The sequence below is a fragment of the Cydia amplana genome, chromosome Z (assembly GCF_948474715.1).
Source record: "Cydia amplana chromosome Z, ilCydAmpl1.1, whole genome shotgun sequence".
NCBI lineage: Eukaryota > Metazoa > Arthropoda > Insecta > Lepidoptera > Tortricidae > Cydia > Cydia amplana.
This window is the reverse complement of record NC_086096.1, coordinates 38950127-38977839: the sequence shown is the minus strand read 5'-3', so window position 1 is coordinate 38977839 and position 27713 is coordinate 38950127. Positions and strand designations below refer to the sequence as shown.

The 27713-nt window shown below is 37.1% G+C and overlaps 1 protein-coding gene across 1 annotated transcript in view; it reads right to left on the bottom strand.

Moving 5' to 3' along the window:
- Nucleotides 1–27713, bottom strand: part of LOC134661543 (protein crumbs) — a 136827-nt gene that overhangs the window by 87103 nt on the left and 22011 nt on the right. The window contains exon 2 of the mRNA XM_063517675.1: nucleotides 4444–4596. Coding sequence (XP_063373745.1) covers nucleotides 4444–4596 — 153 coding nt within the window. The remainder of the gene's footprint in view (nucleotides 1–4443; nucleotides 4597–27713) is intronic.

Below are 27713 nucleotides of genomic sequence, written 5' to 3'. Positions count from 1 at the left end.
ATAAGCTTAAAAAACATAAAAATAAATAGTACTTAGATTGTTAACCAAGGGATGAAAGATCATGAAAGGTACTCATTTCTGCCGAGGTAGTATGGCGCTCGAACGCAGTGAGAGCACCAATAGTCCGAGGCTGAAATGATGCCTGTCGCTCAAGTTAAACATAATATAATATCATTTCTAATACGAATACCGGCACAGCAATAATGTTAATATCCACAGAGGAAAATGAGGACTAAGTTTGTATGAAAAGGCGATTTCGGGTGGGTCCTCCACTTTCGTCTTTAATGTCTTTCATTACTGTTGAACACAAACAGAACCTGCGGAATTACAACAACACGACTGCTTATAGGTAATATGCGCCGCGACAATAGTGATTCATGTTTAGAGCATGCCGCTCGCCTCGCTCGGACTACACAATTAGGTACACACACACCACACAGTTATAGATAACTAAGATCTTAGATCTTATTTTGAAAGAAATAAGTTATACCAGTGAATAGTCAGTGTTACAATAAGTATGTGTAGGAACACTCGGAACTAAACATACATTATGTTAACCTATAACTTATCTATAAAATAACACTAAATTAGAACTAAAGACGAATACTAAAATACGTCTAATAAATTTGGCCCCTTTGGCATGTCGCCGAGAATGCTGGCAGCATTTCCCCGCTGTATTGCGATATTTGCGATGCTAATACGTTGCGCGAGAAAGCTGCCAGCTTTTCGGTCACCACTCACCAGTGCAGTCGACCAATCTTTTGGATAACTCTGAAGAGTTGTAGAGCATAATAATAAAGATATTTTGGTATATTCAGTATACGGATATCTTCAAAATGACGGACCCGTGAAGTCTAGATCTCACAGACTCTCTCTAATTAAATTACATAAAAGAGAAGACCGGTAATAACGACGGCCTGCAATGCACGCAATCACCTCTAGGGGCTCTAGAGTTACAAGGTCCAGCGATGTATCGAGATAATTACTCACGGACATACGACATGCGACCCGCAGCGTGCCGGGTAATTTATGCCGAAAATATATACATACATACACTGCTGAAGAATACGGGACGCTTTTATTAATCTATCTATTTTTTATTATCTAGCGGGCGCGGTTGCGCGGAGCGGGTGAGCGGGTTAATGTAAAATAGTATGAGCAACGGCGCGCGACGGATTTTACCCGCGGTCCCGCGGAATGGCATCCGCGTGAGTGTGGTGCACCCGCGCCGTTAGCGGACGCCCTGGAACCTCATGGTGCGGCTAGGCTAGTGGGGTAAATAAATTAAGAGTCGCACGGAGCAGAGTGCCGGTTATGGTGTTGAAGTTGGGCTGGTCAAAAGATTGGGCTATTGCGGTGAGGTCCGGACCTGCCTGCCATAACAATGCCTATACACACGTTCTCGAGGCGGGCGGTGACTCGCCGCTGACTATAGATTGGGCCCCTGAAACTGCCGTCGTAAAGACATCCAGGGGCAACACCGATGTGACCGTCATTATTATTTTTTAATATTGAATTGTTATACGGATCATGATAGGAATTTTACAATAATATCGTCTAAAAGTAATAAAAAACTCTAATAAAAATACTACTTAGTCAAGAATGTTAAAGTTCACATCCGACCTTATAGAATTCACTTGGACTGTCCAGTCTCGTATTATAGACAGAGTAGTTACTTACATGCAATATTTTGTAAACTTTCATCGGAGCGTATAATAATTTATTCCACGGTTACGACTAACCGAGTGTGTTCAACGCATTTGCGCGTTAATCGGTTGACTACCATTGTCCACGCTGTTAATTGATAATACGTAAGCCTTATTTTTAATGGCATAAGGTACAGCAAAGGTTAGCCCCTCTTAAAGTGGGATAGCCGACTATGATGCCCTTCGACCCTTTCATCACTACATAGGGTAAATGTGGGATAGTTGCCATACTTTTTGAAAAAGGTGAATAAAATACAGAAGATAAACAATTAAAAATCTTATAATACAGTGTTAGTTTGTATACTTATTAATAAACAATATTTTCAAGGTAGCTTGATATTATTTGTTTTATTTGTTTAGTTATAAACAAAATAAAAAGGTCCTTCAGACGGGGATGGATGCCAACTGTATGGGTTAGATGCCGCGATGATATTTTGACTCGTGGGATAGTATACAAATAAAACAAATAATATCAAGCTACCTTGAAAATATTGTTTATTAATAAGTATACAAACTAACACTGTGTTATAAGATTTTTAAATGCTTATCTTCTGTATTTTATTCACCTTTTTCAAAAAGTTTGGCAACTATCCCACATTTACCCTAATCTGTCGCGGCGTAAAATAGTTTTTCGCAATAAATCGCAATACGTCCATTTTAGCGAAGTGTTCGTCATTAACCAGAGGGAGGAAAGGAGTAAGCTTACAAATAATAAATGAATTGCAATGCAAGCGTTGAATTCGCACAAGTCGCTATGTGCAAATTTGGGCATCTATCCCCCTATGACATCTATCCCACATTTACCCTAGTATAAAACAAAGTCGCTTCCCGCTGTCTGTCTGTATGTATGCTTAATAGATCTTTAAAACTACGCAACGGATTTTGATGCGGTTTTTTTTTAATAGATATCTAGAGTGATTCAAGAGGAAGGTTTATGTATAATTTGTTAACCCGTCCGAAGCCGGGGCAGGTCGCTAGTTAGTCATAAACTGGCGCTAAATATCAAACTACTTACGGTGTTATAGGTAAAAAAAATACCGCTAAGTTATACTTGGACTATTGTTTGATCATTTGAGCACGCTCGGTTTTTAGTGTGGAGTATCAACTCGACAATGATGTAACCGTGTGTCACTCCCGGATTTTCAAATGTGACGTTCATCGGGTAAAGGTACATACCTAACATACCTTATGGCGGTCGGCGCTTACGCTGTTATTAACGGCGCTACAATACGAACGCGCTGCTACGCGACGTAAGCCGCCATTGGGGTACCTTTACCCGTGGTACGTCACATATAGTTTTTTTAAATCATGAGTTTATTGCTATCGTAGTATCGACTGTGGGCTTTAGCCATTACCACACCTACCTTAATGCACAATGTACTGCTGCTGCATGGCCCAGATGACATAGTCAACATTCTACCATTTCTACCAACCGAATTGAATTAACAACCATTCTTCTATGGGTCATAGTCGCAATGTCCCCATTTCTACCAAACTCCCAAAAAGCCTTCTCCACGAACAAACGTGCTAATCTCCAGCCAATCATAATGATTTATTATTATTACCCTTCGCAGGGCCACCATCTTACTCGACCATGACTCATGCTGAGTCACATAAGCTACATGCATGTTGATACTATCGGCCATCGGGTCGTATCAATACAATACTCGAATATCCACAACCTAATAAGGATTGTGTTTATTATTTTTCCACATAAGTCACATACTTAACCAACATACTTATGGATTAACTCGTGTGTATACGAAGAGTCTAAAGGGGCCCACCGGCCCACTGATTACCAGTCCGCCGGACGATATCGGCCTGTCAGTTGATGGGAACTGTCATCTTTTGCGTTTAACTGACAGGCCGATATCGTCCGGCGGACTTGTAATCAGTGAGCCCTGGAAAAAATCATGAGCCTATTTTGTCCACAGACGACCGTCCAGTGGCGCCCTCATCGCTCATCGGGGATTTGTGTTTTCTAACCAAACCAATTAATTTATGTATAAATCAGTATATACCATATCCCTTTTTTTTAGAAGTAGAAGTCATACATAACATAAGTTAGAAGTGCATAATACGCACATAATTATTTCTACTAAAAAGACTGGAGGTTCATAAAATATATATGTAACTGAAAATTGGAATACAATAGATACAAGCATAAGCCTAAGGTAGGATACATACAATATGAAGCGTAAGTAATTCATTAATACTTACTGTAAAAAGTCGGAATAATAGTAATAATTACGGCGAGGGTCAAAAAAGAAATATACTTAGAATTCTGAATTTGCGTATTAGTACCGAAAACTAGATAAAAATTGAGGAACATTAGCTATCAATTTAAAGTCTCAGAGAGTAGGTAATTACAGCTATAATATTTTTTCCCTTATAAGGATTTTATTTTTGTGAAAGGGATCAATCCTACTTAGATGTCTATTACAATAATTGGGCACTCGTCTGAAACACGTATGCTACGCATATTTCTATTGTTATCCTAATGATTCCCCAACTTTTGGTCTTTGTCATATAAACTAAAATAGATATCATAATACACTACAAAAAGTGACCAAATCCAGCAGTCCACCGGGCTTTGTCACATAGTTTTATTTTGCTTATTTTTTGGCTTTATCACCTAAAGTACCTAAACGAAAAAATGTGGCCTCCATTGGCCGTTAGGCCTAATTCGCCTCTTGCCTACGGAACCCTAAAAAGACAAGATAAAATGTCCACTCACCGACACAAGTCCGAAAGTTGAGGCCGACGAGTTGCTTGAGAGATATAGGCCTCGAGAGTCGTATGTAGGAGCTGCCGTTGAAATAGGCCTCGGGCCTCTCGGAGGGGCCGAGCGGGGTCGCGGCCTGAGCTACCCATAACAGGAGGCTGAATCCTGCAACAAATAATCATAGAGTTAGTTTACATTATAGGTTATAGCCACAGGACATTGACAAATGTTAATAAGGTTATTTTTTTAATAAACATATCTTATTCTAGGCTTAGAAAGAGAATCACAAAAGCTTTCAGGTACTTTAAGCCCCTTGGCTTAAGTTAAGCAGGTAAGTATTAAGACGGGGTTTTAAAAATTCAGTTTCATTCGCTGAAACATAGGTAAAGCCTGACCAGTATAATATAATATGATCACGCGCCATATTGAGAAATTTCTTTGGAACTATTTTTTTCATACTAATCTGAACTGTCACCACATTCATAAGAATAACAGCGCCCTCTTGACTATAATCATGTATCTCTGGTCGGGCTTTACATCTCGTTTGAATTTGCAATTATATTTTAAATACAGCTGTGTACTTAAAATTATAGAATGTGAATTAGCAGTGAGAATAAACTATACTAAATATAAAGGTTTCATTCCTGTTTTGCCACACGCAGCTGAAAGCACACATTTTAACTAAATATAAAACAGAAATTAACGCCTAGAGTCTGACCAAGCTAACTCTGCATGGCATTTGCAATGACGTCAAATTTCTTACTTCTCACAGTTGTTATTTTGTTCTGTTACCTATTTATTTCTGTACAGCTACCACCAGTTTGGCACTGGCATAAACGCTAGCGTGAACGTAACTTACTTTCTATAGGTAGTTTCTATAGCATCTCTCTCGTACAAGGCATATTGGTGCGAGCGAGATGTATAGAAAGTAAATTATTAGGTAGACGTTAGCGTATATGTCAGTGTTGACACTGTCAGTGACTCGTGGTACGGGTACTGTTCAAGTCGGTGCAAAGTTACCTTCGACGGACTCTAAACTTGTACCCAATTACCCATATCATAATCATAAAGATGGGGTACTTCAGCCATAAACCGCACCAGTCCGGTTCCGAATGTAAATATAGCTATCGATAGACAGGTGCCAGATGGGCAGGTGATCTCACTCAAGGCCGGGCTGTGGCCTTTTCTAGTGAGCTTTACCGTTATACCACACTTTGTAAAATTGATTGGATCGTTTGTCGACCAGTCTGGCCCAGTTAGAGTGACCCTAAATATGCAACCGATGGTCATGGGTTCGAATATACTTGTAGTACATATTCGAACCCATGACCATAAAGTAAAGGCATTTTTTTTTGTATACCTACCTATCATACATACCTATAGGTAATTATATCGTTCCCTGAGTACTCACGACACATGCCTTCTTGAGTTTAATAAGAGGCTCAGTCAATTTATTGCTATGTCAACTAAGTCCTATAATAATTAAATACATATGAATTATTCTGTGTTGGTGAACTTGGTGATCCTTTTTAGGGTTCCGTAGCCAAATGGCAAAAAACGGAACCCTTATAGATTCCTGTCTGTCTGTCTGTCCGTCCGTCTGTCCGTCTCTCTGTCCGTCCGTATGTCACAGCCACTTTTTTCCGAAACTATAAGAACTATACTGTTGAAACTTGGTAAGTAAATGTATTCTGTGAACCGCATTAAGATTTTCACACAAAAATATAAAAAAAAAAAACATTTTGGGGGTTCCCCATACTGTGAACTGAAACACAATTTTTTTTTTTAACAAACCCATACGTGTGGGGTATATATGGATAGGTCTTCAAAAATGATATTGAGGTTTCTAATATCAGATTTTTCTAAACTGAATAGTTTGCGCGAGAGACACTTCCAAAGTGGTAAAATGTGTCCCCCCCCCCCCCCTGTAACTTCTAAAATAAGAGAATGATAAAACTAAAAAATATATATGATGTTCATTACCATGCAAACTTCCACCGAAAATTGGTTTGAACGAGATCTAGTAAGTAGTTTTTTTTAATACGTCATAAATCCCCTGAATACGGAACCCTTCATGGGCGAGTCCGACTCGCACTTGGCCGCTTTTTCCTCTCCGAGGGGGGATCAAGGGGGAGCTGGGAGCTTTTTGGATTAGTTACACTGGCAGAGTGTTCGAGTTCTTCTTTCCTATGGAAGTATGAACATACTCAATGCAGGCTATAAAACTTAATTTTCGAATTTCGATTGATCTCATAACCGCATAAAGGACGAGTCATGCTAGAACGGTCCAGATAGATCAATCCTTATAGAAGGCATCTAGTGAAAAAGTTACTTCCAATTTTACATTCAATAATGGTAAATATACTACCCACACATCATAAATTGTACACAAAAAACTAGTCTAGACCATTACGACTAGAGATGCGCATAGCATAACGCTTCACCTAGTTGAAAAGATTGATTCATATCTTTCGCTCGAGGTGATAATTATATATCACTCATTTCGCTCAGTGGAACTGTAGACTTATATTGTTCACGATTGAGTAGAGAGAGAGTCAATCAATCGCGCAGCTGATACACACAGTCATAAGTGCGACCAAGATGGCGAAACGAAATCACCAAAACCTATTCGCATCGTCTCACTCGCTCGTCACGCTCAATTCGAATCATGAGTGGGAAAGAGCGAGCAAGGAACACTGAGATAGATAAGAAGACAAGTTACTGAGTAAGTTAAATCATCATCAGTGAGATGCAGAGTGAGTGAGTTCAATCAAAAGATAGTTCATTTGAATCACTCACTCGTGACCGATACTAACAGTAACAAAAACTGACTGCTGATCCTTATGTGGTTGTAATAAGATTCCCAATTGATCAATAACAGTCGCTGTTGCTATGACCGGGTTATCGCGGTTCACTCGCGGTTATACACTGCTAGTGCTAGTACATATATTGCATACAGCACGCTAACCGCACCGGTAGGTTAGAGTTTAACCTCCTTTTTTGGACGTCGGTTGGAAATTAGCGTTGCGTTACATTAAGTATTTTGTGCAACAGGTACATAAACGTGCAAGGATTCTTATATATGTACAAGTAGCAACACTCTTAACTGTCCATCGGTGGACCTTATTCCTTTTGTTTACGAACTGTCAATTTAAAACAGTGTGGGCGATGGAGTGGGAGTATATAGCGACTAGTGACTAGTGACACGCCCCGGCTTCGCACAAAACCTTAACAAAATATACTCCTATAGGATGATTCATGTTAGACCGGGCCGTGTCCGGGCCGGAGCTTCCGGCGCTTACTTTTCTATGACAGATGACAGGTGATCACGTGATGCTTTTGTAAAAATAACAACACCTTGAAGATATTTATCCATTTATTTTCTTGTCTTCTTCTAATTCACAATAATCTCTTCTCTTGACAACCGCCTGCTAGCACGACTCAACAACCAAAGAGAGCTGTCCGCCAAGTGTCTTTCTTTTTATACCCAACCAATAACAGTCTTCAATTTCAAACTACCCTTAACTTTAAAAACTTATTAAGTAGGTATGCTAGGTCTTATTTCAAACTACCCGTAACTTTAAAAACGAATTAAATAGGTATGCTAAATACCAAAAACCCTACACTCGTCCATCCTGACTCCGTGTATGTCCTCGTACACGTGCCAGGTGGAAACCCTACACTTGGCCGACAGACTACGTATACTACTTAACAGTGGATACACTAATCGCATAGGATACGAAACAGTTTCAATCAGGCATCAGCAAATCAAAATCTCAAAAACATCATCTAAATAACCTTTCGTATGCCTGCCACACAATTCGGACTAGAATTTACAGTTTCAAGGTTATTAATTCAGTGGTAAATTTTGACTAAAGCATACGAAGGGTTAAAATTGTTACTCTTCTGCCGGAGACATCCTGCTGGAGACGGCTCGCACCGGACTCTGGCGGCGCGAGGCGGGCTCCTGCTAGAGGCGGCTAGCACCGGACTCGCACCGGACTCTGGCGGCGCGAGGCGGGCTCCTGCTGGAGACGGCTCGCATCGGACTCAGGCGGCGCGAGGCGGGGGACGCCGGTAGAGGTGCGGCGCTCAACTTGCTAAAAATATCCAACATTGGGTTAATAATCACAACAGTGTACACCTTGACTAGTAATTCAGGGTAACAGATCATTAATTGCCATTTATTATTCGATTTTCATGAGTAATGATCATCTCTATCTGCAGGTAGATAGTACACGAACCAATTCAATTCTCGTGACTGAAGCACTATCAATCTTCCTGCCATATATAATATGAACCAGTTCAAATCTTTTCTAAAATGGTAGTACTTAGCTGTGTCAGCACACGAATCAAATCAAATTCTCGTGGCTTCAACATCATTTTCCATTATCATGTCAAGAAAATCATGTCAAGAAATCTTCAATTATAAACCTCACTCTTGAGACAGGAATATTTCCCGAGAACCTTTCAGTAACTTTAACCCTGACTATAATTTATAAAATATTACTATGATGAATAACAGCGATAATTAAGTAATTATTGTGTACAACTTGACCTATTATGTTCCCATTATCAATGCATTAATCATCTGGTACTAAAAACCTATACCTAATAGCTCCCCTCCCAATGTTTTCAGAGAAGGTCGTATATTCTAGCTTGTTAGGATTTATCCAAGCTGACAAAGTACTTAGTCCATCAATTGCAAGACGCGTTGGGATTTTCAGACTACTAGATTTTTTTATAATATGCATATTGTTTTATGAAAGACGTGAACAGTATATTAATTCACTAAACGTCTTTACAGCATACCAAATCCCGCAGTTCGGGAATAAACATAGCACCTAAATAGGCGTGTTTCCGCAGAAAAAGGACCAGTAATATTTTCTCTACACGTTGAATTAAATAAATTATACGTTTCAAATGTTACATGGCAGACATGAACGATAGAACTGCAAAAACCTGATGTTTTACCTATCCGTACCTTCCGACTTGTTCTAGAATACAATCAAAAATGTATACCATGGAATCGCATATTTTGTAACTGAAATATGGTATCATTTAACTACTGGGGTGATTACGACGACGTTGTAATTATGTTTAGGTTGTAAGAAAACTGCCCACGCAACATGTATCACCAATATCCACTCAGAGATTTCTTCAAGGAAATACTTGCGTTAATTGAGATCTACATACTGGAGCTTCGCCTTTTTGTAAACATAAAATATTAAGAATAAATCTTTTAATTACGATTTGCGCACTAGTATAAATATAATTATCAAATTTCAAGTTCGGCAATAAGTAAAAGTATAAAAGTGAATTCTTTACCGCAATACGTGTCTTTAATAACCTCCCAGTTGAAATTAATATCTCTTATTATTAAATTATCTCTTTTAAAAACTGCCTCAATGGTAATCTACTATTATTTGACGAGTTTTTTATAGTTCATGCATTATTTAATATATCAGCTTATCTAGTAATGAGATAATGTTTATTATTGTACATCTATTTTTTTCTACTCCAGCACTCAAATGTGTCAATTAAATGACTGACAGTGATATCTAAAGCAATGTCATTTGAATGCTTTGTCTATAGGCTCATAAGATGACTGCTAGCAGTCATCTTATGAGTATAATACAACTGCTTTATTTTTTTTAAAGATACAAGTTCCGATCATATTGATTGAAAGAGGTATGTTTTCATTTACAATAATAACTCTTTTTTTTTTTTAAATAAGAACTCTTTTTTTTTAAATAATAACTCTTTTTTTTTTAAATAATAACTCAATTTTTTTTAAATAACAACTCTTTTTTTTTAATAATCTCTTTTTTTTTTAATAATCTCTTTTTTTTTTAATAATTGCTGCAGCTGTCATAGAAAAAGTAATGTATGCAACAGCTCATAATTGGTTCTTAAAATTCTCGGGTCTTTTTTTACAAAACTCGACTACGTCTCGTTTTGTAACTTCGACCCTTGAATTTTAAGAACCCTTATTATATCACTGTTGCATAAACTACTATTATCAAGTCTTAATTTAAACATAATATTTAAACATAATAATATAACCAATAAGAGGCCATCAATCCTCCTCGATCTCGGTTTAATTGTGGTGAGTTCTACAGGTTCAACCATGCACTCTTCATTATCGCTTATATTAAAATCATCATATTAAAATCATTTCAATGTAATGCTGCAACATTAACTGCAGTAACCTATGAATTAAAAATATGATTCAATAATTCAATAATTCAACGATTCTACAATTCAATAATTCAACGATTCTACAATTCAATAATTCAACGATTCTACAATTCAATAATTCAACGATTCTACAATTCAATAATTCAACGATTCTACAATTCAATAATTCAACGATTCTACAATTCAATAATTCAACGATTCTACAATTCAATAATTCAACGATTCTACAATTCAATCAACCAACGATTCTACAATTCAATCAACCAACGATTCTATAATTCAATCAACCAATGACTATAATTCAAGCCCAATAACTATAATTCAAGCCCAATGACTATAATTCAAGCCCAATGACTATAATTCAAGCCCAATGACTATAAATTATGACTATAATTCAATCAACCAATGACTCGATCATTCAATAAACCAAACGACTCGATCATTCAATAAACCAAACGACTCGATCATTCAATAAACCAAACGACTCGATCATTCAATAAACCAAACGACTCGATCATTCAATAAACCAAACGACTCTATAATTCAATAAACCAAACGACTCTATAATTCAATAAACCAAACGACTCTAATTTAATAAACCAAACGACTCTATAATTCAATAAACCAAACGACTCTAATTTAATAAACCAAACGACTAATTCAATAAACCAAACGACTATAATTCAATAAACCAAACGACTCTATAATTCAATAAACCAAACGACTCTATAATTCAATAAACCAAACGACTCTAATTGAATAAACCAAACGACTAATTCAATAAACCAAACGACTATAATTCAATAAACCAAACGACTATAATTCAATAAACCAAACGACTCTATAATTCAATAAACCAAACGACTCTATAATTCAATAAACCAAACGACTCTAATTTAATAAACCAAACGACTCTAATTTAATAAACCAAACGACTAATTCAATAAACCAAACGACTATAATTCAATAAACCAAACGACTCTATAATTCAATAAAGCAAATGACTCTATAATTCAATAAACCAAATGACTCTATAATTCAATAAACCAAAGGACTCGTATAATTCAATAAACCAAATGACTATAATTCAATGAACCAAATGACTCTATAATTCAATAAACCAAATGACTCTATAATTCAATAAACCAAATGACTCTATAATTCAATAAACCAAATGACTCTATAATTCAATAAACCAAATGACTATAATTCAATAAACCAAATGACTCTATAATTCAATAAACCAAATGACTATAATTCAATAAACCAAATGACTCTATAATTCAATAAACCAAATGACTCTATAATTCAATAAACCAAATGACTCTATAATTCAATAAACCAAATGACTCTATAATTCAATAAACCAAATGACTCTATAATTCAATAAACCAAATGACTATAATTCAATAAACCAAATGACTCTATAATTCAATAAACCAAATGACTCTATAATACAATAAACCAAATGACTCTATAATTCAATAAACCAAATGACTCTATAATTCAATAAACCAAATGACTCTATAATTCAATAAACCAAATGACTATAATTCAATAAACCAAATGACTATAATTCAATAAACCAAATGACTCTATAATTCAATAAACCAAATGACTCTATAATTCAATAAACCAAATGACTCTATAATTCAATAAACCAAATGACTCTATAATTCAATAAACCAAATGACTCTATAATTCAATAAACCAAATGACTATAATTCAATAAACCAAATGACTCTATAATTCAATAAACCAAATGACTCTATAATTCAATAAACCAAATGACTCTATAATTCAATAAACCAAATGACTATCAATACTAGATACTAGATACTAGATACTAGATACTACACGATACTAGATACTCGATACTAGATACTCGATACTCGATACTCGATACTCGATACTCGATACTCGATACTCGATACTCGATACTCGATACTCGATACTCGATACTCGATCAATAAATAAACAAAGCAACAAATCAATCAATTCACAGAAAATGTGCCGTTAATGAGCTAATTATTGTCCAGTTTTGTTTATAATCAGATGGCATTATAAATGTGGAGCTTCCTTGCAGTTCAAATAGAAATCACAAAAGTTGGTCAAAGGCCTGACCGGCTGAGAACCACTCATAGATCGTATCTATTATTTCGTAAGATAAGATATATACGCGTTATTATATCGCATTGACATATTTAGGCAAAAATTTCTCATAATTGGTACACAAGTAATAGTTTCTATCGGTTCATCAAATTTATTTTTCTCAACTTATCCTCTGGCAATATATTCATCTTATACTTATGTTATATGTGCTAGATGTCGATGAACGAGATGAAGTCAAGCAATTCACGGTATCTAACACACATTACCATATCAAATCATTCATAATATAATAGTAAAAGTAGGTGTACATGACCTGATGTCCAGTGGCGCGTGCCTCTCGCTAAGGCTGTCGAAGCGGGGTTACTCCTGACTTTCACAACAGGACTCTGCTTCGGTCTGGATTCCTTTTTCACTGCCGCTGTTATTCCAGCTACATTCCCTTTCGCGAAGACCGAGGCTTCTGGTGTTCGCAAGCGCCGTTGATCATCATGAGTCATCGTCAGCCATATTCTCCAACAACTCGGCATGAAACGTAAAAGTATCCGGTGTTACATATACCTATATACTATATCATAATACCTTATAAACTATAAAGGAATTATATGACAAAATAATGTTTAATGGTAGTTCAAATTATAAACATTCATTTATCTCAAAAATTATGCGTCGTAGCAAAAAAAATGACTGAAAATTCAATGCCCCGTTTGCATAGTAAGCCATCTACTTATATTCCACAAATTTTAACATTAAGGATCAAAATCAAAACTCAAAATCTTCAATTAAATTGCGAGACCTGGTTATAAATCATAAATATCAATTTATCTCTGAAACTATGCGCCGTAGTGAAGAAATAATGAAAATTAAGGCACCCTTGAATACTCCAACCAACACATATCAAGACCCACGTGTTGACATATTCTGCCTAATTCCCACATGTGTGGGTAAGTAAGTAGCAAAGAAGTTAATAACTACAGTCACGTATCTATTTATTAAGAAGAACACGTGTACTTGATTTTGTTAACTGAACATTATTATGCCCATCTGTCGGTGGCATGGTGGTTAAATACTTTGAATTCTCGACCAACTGACGCATATATTCTTATGATTACACATTGATATTATGTCCATTTAATTACATTTATGGGTCAAACTAACCTAAGTTTAACTGATATGCAATTAGATAGCCTATAATCATAATCATCATAATATTATTAATAAATGATGCAGGTACTCATTTAAATTAAATAAAAATGTTACCAGTACCATATTTCTTACGTAATCCATTAGAATTTCGTATAGTTAATTAATTATCTCCAAGCTCAGAATAAGGGTCATGTTATCAGTTATCTCACTAAATCAATAAGTAATAGCAGTAGGCGTGTACTTACGTTCTGCACACTTCTGAAGTGTAAAAATAACAACACCTTGAAGATATTTATCCATTTATTTTCTTGTCTTCTTCTAATTCACAATAATCTCTTCTCTTGACAACCGCCTGCTAGCACGACTCAACAACCAAAGAGAGCTGTCCGCCAAGTGTCTTTCTTTTTATACCCAACCAATAACAGTCTTCAATTTCAAACTACCCTTAACTTTAAAAACTTATTAAGTAGGTATGCTAGGTCTTATTTCAAACTACCCGTAACTTTAAAAACGAATTAAATAGGTATGCTAAATACCAAAAACCCTACACTTTCAATAGAAAACGAAGCGCCGCAAGCTCTGGCCCGGACACGGTCCGGTCTAACGTGAGTCATCCTTAAACCTACCTCAAGAATCAACCTGCAACCTGCAAGGTGCAAACCGCATGAAAATCCGTTCATTAGTTTTTGCGATTATCGCGAAGATACAGACAAACAGACGCGGTGGAGGATTTTGTTTGATAAGGTGTAGTGATTCGGTAGGTATAGTATTATAGTGTACACTTGAAGCTAGTGATGGGTAGGACATCAATTTAAAATGAGTTTGTATGAGTACCTCATTTTCTAAAATGAGGTGTTACAATGTCTTACTTCAGATGAGGTGAGGTACTAGCATATTTTCAGCGTCAACTATTCCATTAATTCCAACAGCGACAATTTTTTTAAGATGTATGAAAGCTTGCAGCGCTTACGCTTGTTGTCTTTCGTGTTTAATTGTTAACGAATTTTCGGTGGTGACGCGAAGCGATATTGAAGTACGTCGCGTGTCGGTCTCACTCCCTATTTGGGTATTTCTAATTCATTTTTTCATTTTGAAAGGATTTTTGAGGGGTTCATGTCACAGAGAGGCGGTTAGTGGATCTTTTGTCGTTGCAATAAGGTTTGTAGTTCGGCAGTTGACAGTGTGGATCATTACTCGTTTCTCCATTTGAGACATTTGAGTTTTGAGTGTCGGCGAGCAGGCGAGCACCTAGCGCCTCGCGCGATCCAGGGACTCTGTTGGGAGTTGTGAGGAGTGTATGAGTTTTGAGGGTCGCGAGACTCGCGAGTGAATTTGAACGGATAAGAGTTTTTTGAAATTTGAAGTGTGTGAATGATTTGTGTGGCAAGAGGTGTTTGTGATGCGTGCGAGTAAATGAGTAAAATGAATAGAGGAGTGAAGTAAGACATTTTTGCGGTACGAAGTACTGCGACAAATTAACAAAATGAGTGGTACAAATGAGGTGCCTCACGAGTGAGCGACTCAACACTACTTGAAGCCCCGGGCGTCGGTTAGCCGAGGTTTAGTGTTACATTATAACGTGTAACTCTTAGCTTATCACTGGCGCACTGGGCGAGAAACAAGGACACTAAGTACCTCTTACACGACCTAGATCTTGGTAAGGTCAATGTGGCTAATTCCGTCGTCATAGGGTCTATTCTGTCCACGGGCGTATTTTCTTTGAATTTCAAAAAAACATCTGCTTTTGATTGCTGAAACTAAAAGCAATCGCTGCTTTGTCGATGAAATTATCATTTTTGTTCGTTGTTCGAGAGAAACGCAAATGGACGGAATAACCCCTATGACGGAATTAGCCACATTGACCTTACATCGCTAGTACATTCGCCATCAGATATATCGGAGCGGCCAAGGTGTTCACAATATCTGAACAAACACTCTAACGCCTCTTGACAATAGAGGCGTGCTCAGATATTTGTGAGCACCTTGGCCGCTTCTAAACATAAATATATCTGATTTCTTAAAGTAACTAGAGTGGTAGAGAAAGATGTTCGCGGTAGGTCCTCTGTTGCACTGCTGTAGTGCATTCTACCGATATTGAATCGATTTGCGGCGATAGCGATGTGGATGTGTGAATGATTGTAGGCATGTTGCTCAGACACGTTTCAGATAGTGTTTGTCCAATAGCGACTTTATTTTCTATGCAATAAGATACAATTTTCTTTAACAGTATTATGGTTTGCTGGCTTTAATAGTATTTAAAAATTCGAAACATGAGCGCCTACCGCGAACCACGTTCGACGTGTTGCCTCTCTGTCGCACTTGTAAATTCGTACGTAAGTGTGACAGGGAGGTAACACGTCGAACGTGGTTCGTGGTCCCTCTGATTTAGGATACAACACGATCAGACAGTCATCAGAAGATGTATCGAGCCGCGCGCGAAAACACAACTCATGCTAGACGGTGTGGTGTTGGTTAAGTTAAGAGCCTATAAAATGAAACTACCCAAAATAAAATAAAAACGAAAATACAAACGTCCGGAACACTTATTATATACACCATTCAGTTTTCATATGTAAAAATAAAATGTTATCGAGGTTTGAATGTCAGTTTTGCCCCTACTCATCCCATTTTACGGTAGCCTGCAGAGAGAACTACAAATCAAGTATTATTCTTAGTAAAGTACAAACAGCACACTCTTTTAACTGTCCATCAGTGGACCTTATGCCTTTTGTAATAAGGTTTACGTGCTGTCAGTTAACAGTGTGGGCGATGGTACCTACACACCAAGAAGGTCACATCATGGTAAACGGATAGGCTAGTTCACGTGAGCCCTTCGGACACAGAGTAAATATAACTTTAATTTAATAATCGACCACCGTGTGACCGTGCTTCGCTACTAGACGGCACCCATCCCACCGCCGACTATAGCGATGCGATATTGTTATCGCGAGTTTATTGAAATGAAATGAAAATCTTTATTTTCAGGCAACTTTTGGTCCATAGATAAATAACTTAAAACTAGCATATTATCTATATATATAAATGCAAGTGTCCTGACTGACTGACTGACTGACTGACTGACTGACTGATTCATCAACGCAGAGCCGAAACTACAAAAGCTAGAAAGTTGAAATTTGCACACTAGGTTGAATTTATAAAGTGTACAAGAGATAAGAAGCGATTTTGAAAAAATCAACCCCTAAGGGGGTTAAAAAGGGGATGAAAGGTTGTATGGGGTGCAAGTTTTATTTTAAGCTAGGAATTTGAAACTTTTTAAAAATGTACTATATTAAAAAACAAGAAAACTAATTTCTACGTTTTCGAAAATTCATCCCCCAAGGTGGTGAAAAAGGGGTTGAAAGTTTGTATGGATATCAAATATTTTTGGGAGTGTTGGACTTGAAACTTTGTATATGGAGATATTATTATAAGACGGGAAAAGTAATTTCAGCGTTTTTGAAAATTCATCCCCTAACAGGGTTAAAAAGGGGTTGAAAGTTTGAACCCATTACAAATGCTTTGAAACTTTTTAGAAAGACATAATAGCCGATGACAAAAAAAAGGAATTGCGACGTTTTAGGTAATTCAACCCCTAAGGGGGTAAAAAAGGGGATGAAACTTTGTCCTGGGGTGCAAATTTTATTTTAAGCTAGGACCTTGAAACTTCGTAAAAAGGTACTAAATTAAAAAACAAGAAAACTAATTTCTGCGTTTTCGAAAATTCATCCCCCAAGGTGGTGAAAAAGGGGTTGAAAGTTTGTATGGAGATCAAATATTTTTGAGAGTGTTGGACTTGAAACTTTGTATATGGGGATATTATTATAAGACGGGAAAAGTAATTTCAGCGTTTTTGAAAATTCATCCCCCAAGGTGGTGAAAAAGGGGTTGAAAGTTTGTATGGAGATCAAATATTTTTGTGAGTGTTGGACTTGAAACTTTGTATATGGGGATATTATTATAAGACGGGAAAAGTAATTTCAGCGTTTTTGAAAATTCATCCCCTAACAGGGTTAAAAAGGGGTTGATAGTTTGACTCCATTACAAATGCTTTGAAACTTCTTAGAAAGACATAATAGCCGATGACAAAAAACAGGACTTGCGACGTTTCAGGTAATTCAACCCCTAAGGGGGTAAAAAAGGGGATGAAAGTTTGTCCTGGGGTGCAAATTTTATTTTAAGCTAGGACCTTAAAACTTCGTAAAAAGGTAATTAATTAAAAAAACAAGAAAACTAATTTCAGCGTTTTTAAAACTTCATCCGCCGAGGTGGTAAAAACGGGGTTGAAAGTTTGTACGGAGATCAAATATTTTTGAGAGTGCGGGACTTGAATCTTTGTATTTTGGGATATTATTAGAAGACAGGAAAAGTTATTTCAGCGTTTTGTAAAATTCATCCCCTAACAGGGTTAAAAGGGGGTTGAAAGTTTGTATGGAGTTCAAATTTTATTTTAAGTTAGGAACTGGAAACTTCGTAAAAATATATGTTATTAAAATACAAGAAAATTAATTTCAGCGTTTTTGAATTATCATCCCCTAAGGTGGTAAAAAGGGGGTTGAAAGTTTGTATGGATATCAAACATTTTTTCGAACGCGGGACTTGAATCTTTGTATTTCGGGATATTATTAAAATACAGGAAAAATAATTTCAGCGTTTTGTAAAATTCATCCCCCAACAGGGTTAAAAAGGGGTTGAAAGTTTTAATCCATTACAAATGCTTTGAAACTTCTTAGAAAGGCATAATAGCCGATTACAAAAAAAAGTAATTGCTACGTTTTTGGAAATTCAACCCCTAAGGGGGATAAAAGAGGATGAAAGTTCGTCTTAGGGTGCAAATTTTATTTTAAGCTAGGAACTTGAAACTTTGCAAAAAGGTATTAAATTAAGATACAAGAAAACCAATTTCAGCGTTTTTGAAAATTCATCCCCTAAGGTGGTGAAAAAGGGGTTGGAAGTTTGTATGGATATCAAACATTTTTTCGAACGCGTGACTTGAATCTTTCTATTTGAGGATATTATTATAAGACAGGAAAAGTTATTTTAGCGTTTTGTAACATTCATCCTCTAACAGGGTTAAAACAGGGGGTTGAAAGTGTGTATAGGGTTCAAATTTTATTTATAGCTACAAACTTGAAACTTCGTAAAAATGTATTTTATCAAAAGAGAAGAAAACTAATTTCAGAGATGTTGATAATTCATCCCCCGAGTTGGTGAAAAAGGGGTTGAAAATTTGTTTGGAGGCCAAACATTTTTTTGAGTGCGGGACTTGAATCGTTGTATAGATAGATAGATAGATTTATTTATTTCATAATACAGATTACATTATAAATTGCAGGCATGTCAATCTACAAGAATTCATATTATGATCGTCAAAACAAGGATGTCACCAGAATATAATCAATAAAATATTAAATTAAAAATAAAATAATTACAGAATGATAAGATTTTAAAATAATGTCAAGATAAAGGCATATTATTAGAATACAAGAAAAATAATTTCAGCTTTAAAAAAATCATCCCCTAAAATGATTAAAAAGGGGTTGAAAGTTTGTATAGGGTTCAAATTTTATTTAAAGCTAGGAACTTCAAACTTCGTAAATAGGTAGTTAGGTAGTAGGTTTTATTAAATAGAGGACATGAAAATCTTCTAAGGGGGTTTAGAGGGATTATATCGAGGACAATTTTATTCAGTTAGGGGCTTGAAACTTCGTAGGTTGTGAAAGACAAAGTCTCATGCGTTGTATAATATTAATAATTAACAAATGATTAACCGTCCTACCGCAATCACTTGCTGCACAATGTTCTAAGCTAATGTAGAATATATAACCACCAATATACAAATCCACGCGTACGAAGTCGCGGGCAACAGCTAGTTATAAAATATATCTTAAAATTAAAAACACACAATTATGACTGCGATGCAGTTCGCTACCCCGCAGTGATTTATTATGATGATTTATTGATTCATTTTTGATTTTATTATGATGTGTCAACTCTTACAAGCTAAATTAGACCCACTTTCGTTGGGCGTCTAAGTTGGGCGACGATGATTGCATCGATGATGGTACCATTGAACCGATCTGATGATGGACACAGGTGGTCATAGCCTATGACCACCTGTGTCCATCATCAGATCGGTTCAATGGTCATGTCAAAAATGTCATTTTTGATACAATATTTTATAGACTGTAGTTTTCTTTCAACAGGCAGCTAATACTCATAAAGACAATTCTAACAAACCCAAACCCAATGAGTCATAGGGACTGTGATAAAATAAAAGCAACCTAATTTTATTGTGTTTGGGTTTGTTAGACTTGTCTGAGTATTAGCTGCCTGTTGAAAGAAAAGTACAGTCAGCTATAAAATGCTGTATCAAAAATTACATTTTTGACATAAAACTTATAATGCATCCACTGGCGCGTGCGGCCGCGAATAGGTAATTAGGTACCTATATACGAGTAGGTACTTATGACTGATTGCAAAAAGCTGCACTCATGCATGTCTTAAGTAGGCAAGATCATGGCGCTAAAGTTTTACGAGTTCACGGTGTATGACAGATTGTTTATCTATCTATATATATAAATGCAAGTGTCCTGACTGACTGACTGACTGACTGACTGATTCATCAACGCAGAGCCGAAACTACAAAAGCTAGAAAGTTGAAATTTGCACACTAGGTTGCATTTATAAAGTATACAAGAGATAAGAAGCGATTTTGAAAAATTCAACCCCTAAGGGGGTTAAAAAGGGGATGAAAGGTTGTATGGGGTACAAGTTTTATTTTAAGCTAGGAATTTGAAACTTTGTAAAAATGTATTATATTAAAAAACAAGAAAACTAATTTCAGCGTTTTTGAAAATTCATCCCCCAAGGTGGTGAAAAAGGGGTTGAAAGTTTGTATGGAGATCAAATATTTTTGTGAGTGTGGGACTTGAAACTTTGTATATGGGGATATTATTATAAGACAAGAAAAGTAATTTCAGCGTTTTTGAAAATTCATCCCCTACCAGGGTTAAAAAGGGGTTGAAAGATTGAATCCATTACAAATGCTTTGGAACTTCTTAGAAAGGCATAATAGCCGATTACAAAATAAAGTAATTGCGACGTTTTTGGAAATTCAACCCCTAAGGGGGTTAAAAAGGGGATGAAAGTTCGTCTTGGGGTGCAAATTTCATTTTAAGCTAGGAACTTGAAACTTTGCACATAGATATTAAATTTAAATACAAGAAAACTAATTTCAGCGTTTTTGAAAATTCATCCCCTAAGGTGGTGAAAAAAGGGTTGAAAGTTTGTATGGATATCAAACATTTTTTCGAGCGCGGGACTTGAATCTTTGTATTTGGGGATATTATTAAAAGACAGGAAAAGTAATTTCAGCGTTTTGTAAAATTCATCCCCTAACAGGGTTAAAAAGGGGTTGAAAGTTTGAATCCATAACAAATGCTTTGAAACTTCTTAGAAAGGCATAATAGCCGATTACAAAATAAAGTAATTGCAACGTTTTTGGAAATTCAACCCCTAAGGGATTTAAAAAGGGGATGAAAGTTCGTCTTGGGGTGCAAATTTTATTTTAAGGTAGGAACTTCAAAATTTGCAAAAAGATATTAAATATAAACACAAGAAAACTAATTTCAGCGTTTTTGAAAATTCATCCCCTAAGGTGACGAGAAAGGGGTTGAAAGTTTGTATGGATATCAAAAATTTTTTTGAGCGCGGGACTTGAATCTTTGTGTTTGGGGATATTATTAGAAGACAATACAAGTAATTTCAGCGTTTTGTAAAATTCATCCTCTAACAGGTTTAAAAAGGGGTTGAAAGTTTGTACAGGGTACAAATTTTATTTTAAGCTAGGAACTTGAAACTTCATAAAAAGGTATTATTTTAAAACGGAAAAAAATAATTTCAGCGTTTTTGAAAATGTATATCTCAAGGTGGTGAAAAAGGGGTTGAAAGTTTGTATGGAGTTCAAATATTTTTGTGAGAACGGGCTTGAATCTTCGTACAAGGGCATATTATAAGAATACCAGAAAAGTAATTTCAGCGTTTTTTTAAAATTCATCCCCTAAAATGGTTTAAAAGGGGTTGAAAGTTTATATAGGGTTCAAATTTTATTTACTTCAAACTTCGTAAATAGGTAGTTAGGTAAATAGAGGACATGAAAATCTTCTAAGGGGTTTGAGAGGGATTATGTCGAGAACAATTTTATTTAGTTAGGGGCTAGAAACTTCGTAGGTTGTGAAAGACAAGTCTCATGCGTTGTATAATATTAATAATTAACAAATGATTAACCGTCCTACTGCAATATTTTGCTGCATAATGTTCTAAGCTAATCTAGAATATATAACCACCAATATACAAATCCACGCGTACGAAGTCGCGGGCAACAGCTAGTCATACATATAGAGAAGAAATATGCCCTCACTCGTCGGCGGTGTAGCAGCTGCCGTAGGCTCTTGCGTCGGTTCTCGGCTTGGGCCAATCCAATTAGTTAGGTATCGATTAGACGCGCCGATGCAGCCCGTCAGGTAACGACGTTAACAACCAATACAATACGTCATTCACTAAATATTATACTGTGATGTTCATATTTTATTTATATCAATTTCTAGTTAAAATATAGGTAGGTACAAACAGCAACATGAGCAACACTCCTAACTGTACAGTGGGCCAAGAAAGTGGTCTACCAGTTTTGACAAAAGTTTCTGCGAGATCTAACGATCGCTAAGGTTGACAATTGTCACTGACATAATATTACAATCGACCTTGTTGTCTCATGACGTTCAAACGAACCTCAACCGTAGGGTGGTAGACCATATTTTTGGCCGACTGCACATCGGTGGACCTTATTACAAAAGGCTTAAGGTCAACCGATGTACAGTACAGAGGGGCTACAGCGAAAACCGAATTTCGCAAATTGCGGGTATCTTTCTCTTTTACTCCAATGAAGGCTAACATTAGAGTGACAGAGAAAAAAAAATGTCCGCAATTCGGTTTTCGCGGTAGCACAGCAGTAGCAGTTAACAAGTGTGGGCGATGTTATTCAAAATGTTCAAATGCTAAGAATATCTGTCATTGTTTGTTTTCATTATTTGCCATTTCTATTGCACTCCACTCGTAAACGGGGCTACACGCTAGAGATATAGGCAAAGTTAGTGTTTCCTAGCGCGTTGACCTGCATAACGGTCGGCCACTGACTTTCTAAAGCGTTTGGCTGACAAAGGCTGTGGCTACAAATGGAGCACTAAACCAACACTAAACTGAGGTTTCACTATTCAGAAATACTAGACTAAGCCTGGCCTATAACCGCGAAAAACTAAATTCGCAAACTGCGGGCATTTTTCTCTTTCATTCTAATTACACCTTCATTGAAGTAAAAGAGAAAGATCCCCGCAATTTACGAAACAATTTGTTACAAGTACAATTTCGCGGTAGCCCCTCTGGCCGCACACGTTTGGAATTTTCATGGAATTTTCCGTACGGAATGACATGTGCAAGCGAGACGGCGCTATCCATTTGTAGAGCGACGTCCCGTTCCTACCTGTCATTCCGTACGGAAACCGAATGAAAATTCCGAACGTCTGCGGCCAGGGTAAAAGGTAGATTGCCTGATTAGAGTAAGTATGCGAAATGAGTTTTTTGTCAAAAACTTCATTTTTTGATACAAGCACTTATTGCAGACTGTACTTTTCTTTCAACAGGCAACTAAAGGGGCCCACTGATTACCAGTCCGCCGGACGATATCGGCCTGTCAATTGTTCGGAACTGTCAACTTTTTGTTTTAACTGACAGGCCGATATCGTCCGGCGCACTGTTAGTGGGTCCCTTAATCTTAATACTCATCGAGACAATTCTATGAACTCGATTAAAGTCAATTTTTTTATTCGGTAGACTAAAATGACATTTCATAGTATGAAATGACACATGATGTTCATACTATGGAATGTCATTTTAGTCTACCGAATAAAAAAATAGACTTTAGGTAGCGTCGTTTTATGACAGAGTTCCTAGTGGCCACCTCCAGTCTCCATCAGCAGAATATTGCATTGCCACCCAATTTGCGTAAGTAAGAATACCAGTGAATATTTTATTTATTACAGATATACTCCATATACTTACAAAAACGGCAATGTTCGCTCATCATTTAATAAAACACTAGTCATACATTAATTAATTAATACTTAATTAATATTTATTACGTTTCATGAGCCTGTCGGTTGCGATCGAAAATGACCGATAGCTCTTAATTTGCGAAGTTTATTAATAAGTATTCTGATGATTTTAATTAATCAAATATAATATGGAAGCAGAGTATCATATACTCGTACAGGGTGACACGTGGGACCGTGGGCCTATCGCAGTGGTTCCTAACCTTTTCAGTCCAGTCACCCCTATGACTAAAGTCTATTTTTTTATTCGGTAGACTGAAATGACAGTTCATAGTATGAACATAAAATGTCATTTCATACTATGAAATGTCATTTTAGTCTACCGAATAGACTTTAAATAAATAGACTTTAGGGAACCTGATCTTACCCCTCCTCCCAATGGTAATAAAAAATTTAAACGTGTACGTTTGTTGTATTGTTATATTAGGTTAGCTTATTACCCCCGTAAAATACCAGTTTTACCCCCACGGGGGTAATTAGCCCCAGGTTAGGAACCACTGGCCTATCGAGATTAAAACAGACTTGTTGTAGGTAATAGGCCGGTTACTAAACTTTAAATTGTTCGAGAGCATCACATTATATCCTACAGTATATTTGTGTTTGGAATATAATAGAACACTATTTGGTGAATGTACGTGTAAAGTAATCTCTAAAAAATATATTGAGATTTGTTCACTCACTACACTGCACTGCACTTCCTACCTTTTGTAATAAAACACTTTCTTGACAACTTAATACTCATTTATTCTGAAACCAAATTGACTATATACGGGGCTGTGGAAAAATCTTAACAGCGCGAAGTAGCCGACAGAACAGCGACATCTATTGTGAAATTGGGCAACTATAAAAACTAAACATTACTACATTCAACATTATCGGCCCCCAAGGACGACTTGTCCTTCATAACGATCCATGTAAACAAAACAAAACAAGAATAGTGAAGTTAGTAACACGTGAAAATCTACACGAATCAATGGTAAAGGTTAAAATTACACAGTGAAACTCAAATAGAGCTATTCCTCAAAACTAAAAACACATTAATCTTCTTAAGAGATAGTTAAGAATCCAGAGGTAGAGGGCAAATTTTAGCAATGGGCCTACGAAAAGTACCATTTTTGAATTTCAACGTAACCACTCGTGTCAAACCATCTCTACCAGGATGCTTATCTATTATACGACCTAACAACCACTTTCCGGGAGGGAGTCTTTCATCCTTGACCAAAACTACTGTTCCAATATCAGGATCAGGATTAGTAACGGTCCATTTATACCGGTTTTGTAAAGTTGTTAAATACTCAGTACTCCAACGAGTCCAAAGCGATTGCAACATCCTTTGGAGCAATTGCCAACGATCCAGACGGGATACTGGCACAGTTGTGAGACTTTCTTCCGGAACAGTGATAGGAGCTTCGCCTATAAGAAAATGTCCCGGTGTAATTGGAGAAGCATCATCAATCGAGTTACTAATGGGAGTTAACGGTCGCGAATTTACACAAGACTCCACTTGAGTCAAAAGTGTGGAATACTCTTCAAACGTGAGAAGAGTCTGCCCGATAACACGCTTAAGGTGAGACTTGATCGATTTCACACCGGCTTCCCAGAGTCCACCAAAATGTGGTGAGCCAGGAGGAATAAAGTGCCATGTAGTTTGGTCATTTGCCAAAATCTCAGATATTTCTCCAACTACTTCTGAGTTCCTATTCCTAAACATAGTGTCAAGCTCTTTAGAGGCTCCAACGAAGTTGGTACCACAGTCGCTCCACAGATCACTACAATGACCGCGTCTAGAAGTGAAACGACGAAAAGCGGCAATAAAGGCAGCCGTGGACAAGTCACTCACAAGCTCTAAATGAATGGCCTTGGTCACGGTGCACACAAACAAAGCAATATAGGCTTTACAAGTGCGTTGACATCTACCAGGGTACAGTTTTAACTGGACTGGACCAGCAAAATCCACTCCACTTTTACGGAAGGGCTTATCTGGCGTTACACGACACGCAGGTAACTGACCCATTAATTGGTTGATCGGTGTTGCAGACTGTTTGAAACAAGGAATGCATTTATGAACAACTTTCCTAACTAAATTCTTAGCACCGATTATCCAATATTTGCAACGAATTCCATTCAGAGTCAGTTGAGGACCTCCGTGCAAACAATGAATATGAGCATCATTCACAATCAAAACAGCTAAATTACATTTAGAGGTTAGTACGACAGGTGATTTGGTATCAAAGTGTACATTGGCATTACGTATACGTCCTGTAACTCGAATAATGCCATGTTCATCTATAAATGGGGCAAGGGGGGTCAAAACATCAGATTTTGGAAGCCTTTGGCCTTTTCTCAGCATTTGTAACTCTTCCTGAAACCAAAACTCCTGAGAGAGTCGAATGCAAACCTTGGTGGCATATCTCAATTCGGTAACTGTAAGATGCTGAGGAAAAGTCTCAGGAACTGTCTGATTAAGTTTTGCATCAATGTGTGCTTTGCACAGCTTTACAAATCGCAATATGTACGCTGTAACGCGAATCAATTTTGTCAAAGTAGAGTATCTAGCCAAATAGGTAAGTCGATCATCACTCTCATTCGATACACCAGTTTTAAGTGCTACTATCTTACTATCATTTCCTTTCGAATTTTCTTTGGATTCTAGTTGTGTCATTGGTATGTCGAGAGAGAGCGAGCGACAGTTATCAAAACCATTCGTTTGGTGAAGTACAGTTGGTCCGCGCCACCACAACTCGCAGTCTTTAAACAAATCGGGACGAATGCCACGCGACGCAACGTCTGCAGGGTTTTCTGCCGATTTAATGTGGTGCCACCGGCCACTACTTACATTATTAACAATCTCAGTAACTCTATTAGCTACGTACGTTTTCCAAGTGCTAGGGTTTCTTCGAAGCCACGCTAAGACAATCATTGAATCTGTCCACGCGAAGACAGATTCCTCAGGCAAACGAAGACTGTGCTGAACATCTTTGAGTAACTTCGAGAGCAGTACCGCGCCACACAGTTCCAATCGTGGGATGGAGACTTGTTTTACAGGTGCCACTTTTGTCTTGGCAATCACTAGTGACACGTGGATTCCGTGGGGCGTGATAACTCGCAAGTAAACAACAGCAGCGTAAGCTAAACAAGAGGCATCACTAAACCCGTGAATTTCCACTCTTTCCTTGCCGTCAAATTGTGTGTGAACCCAGCGATCTAAATACAAGGTCGGCATGCGACAGAGCTGGTCCCTATAGCTTGACCACTCTGTGGCAAGTTCGAGAGGAAGTTCATCAGTCCAGCCAATACCACTCAACCAAAGTTTTTGCAAAAACATTTTTGCAGTGACAATCACAGGCCCTAAGAAACCTAAAGGGTCATATGATTTAGCAATATCCGACAGTACTGACGTTTTTGTGAAACGTTCTGTGGGTTCTGAAATATCTACCTTAAGTTCGAAGACATCCCGATGTGAGTTCCATTTGATACCTAAAGCTTTGATGGTATCATCAAGCTTGATCTCGACACTTGGTTGATTTGTTTTCTCTGAGCTAGGAATATTCTTCATGACGTCAGGACTGTTGGATGCCCATTTGTGCATTTCAAATTTACCATTAGCCATAGCTTGTGTGATACGACTCTGTAACTTAGTAGCTTGTTCCACGTCATTCGCAC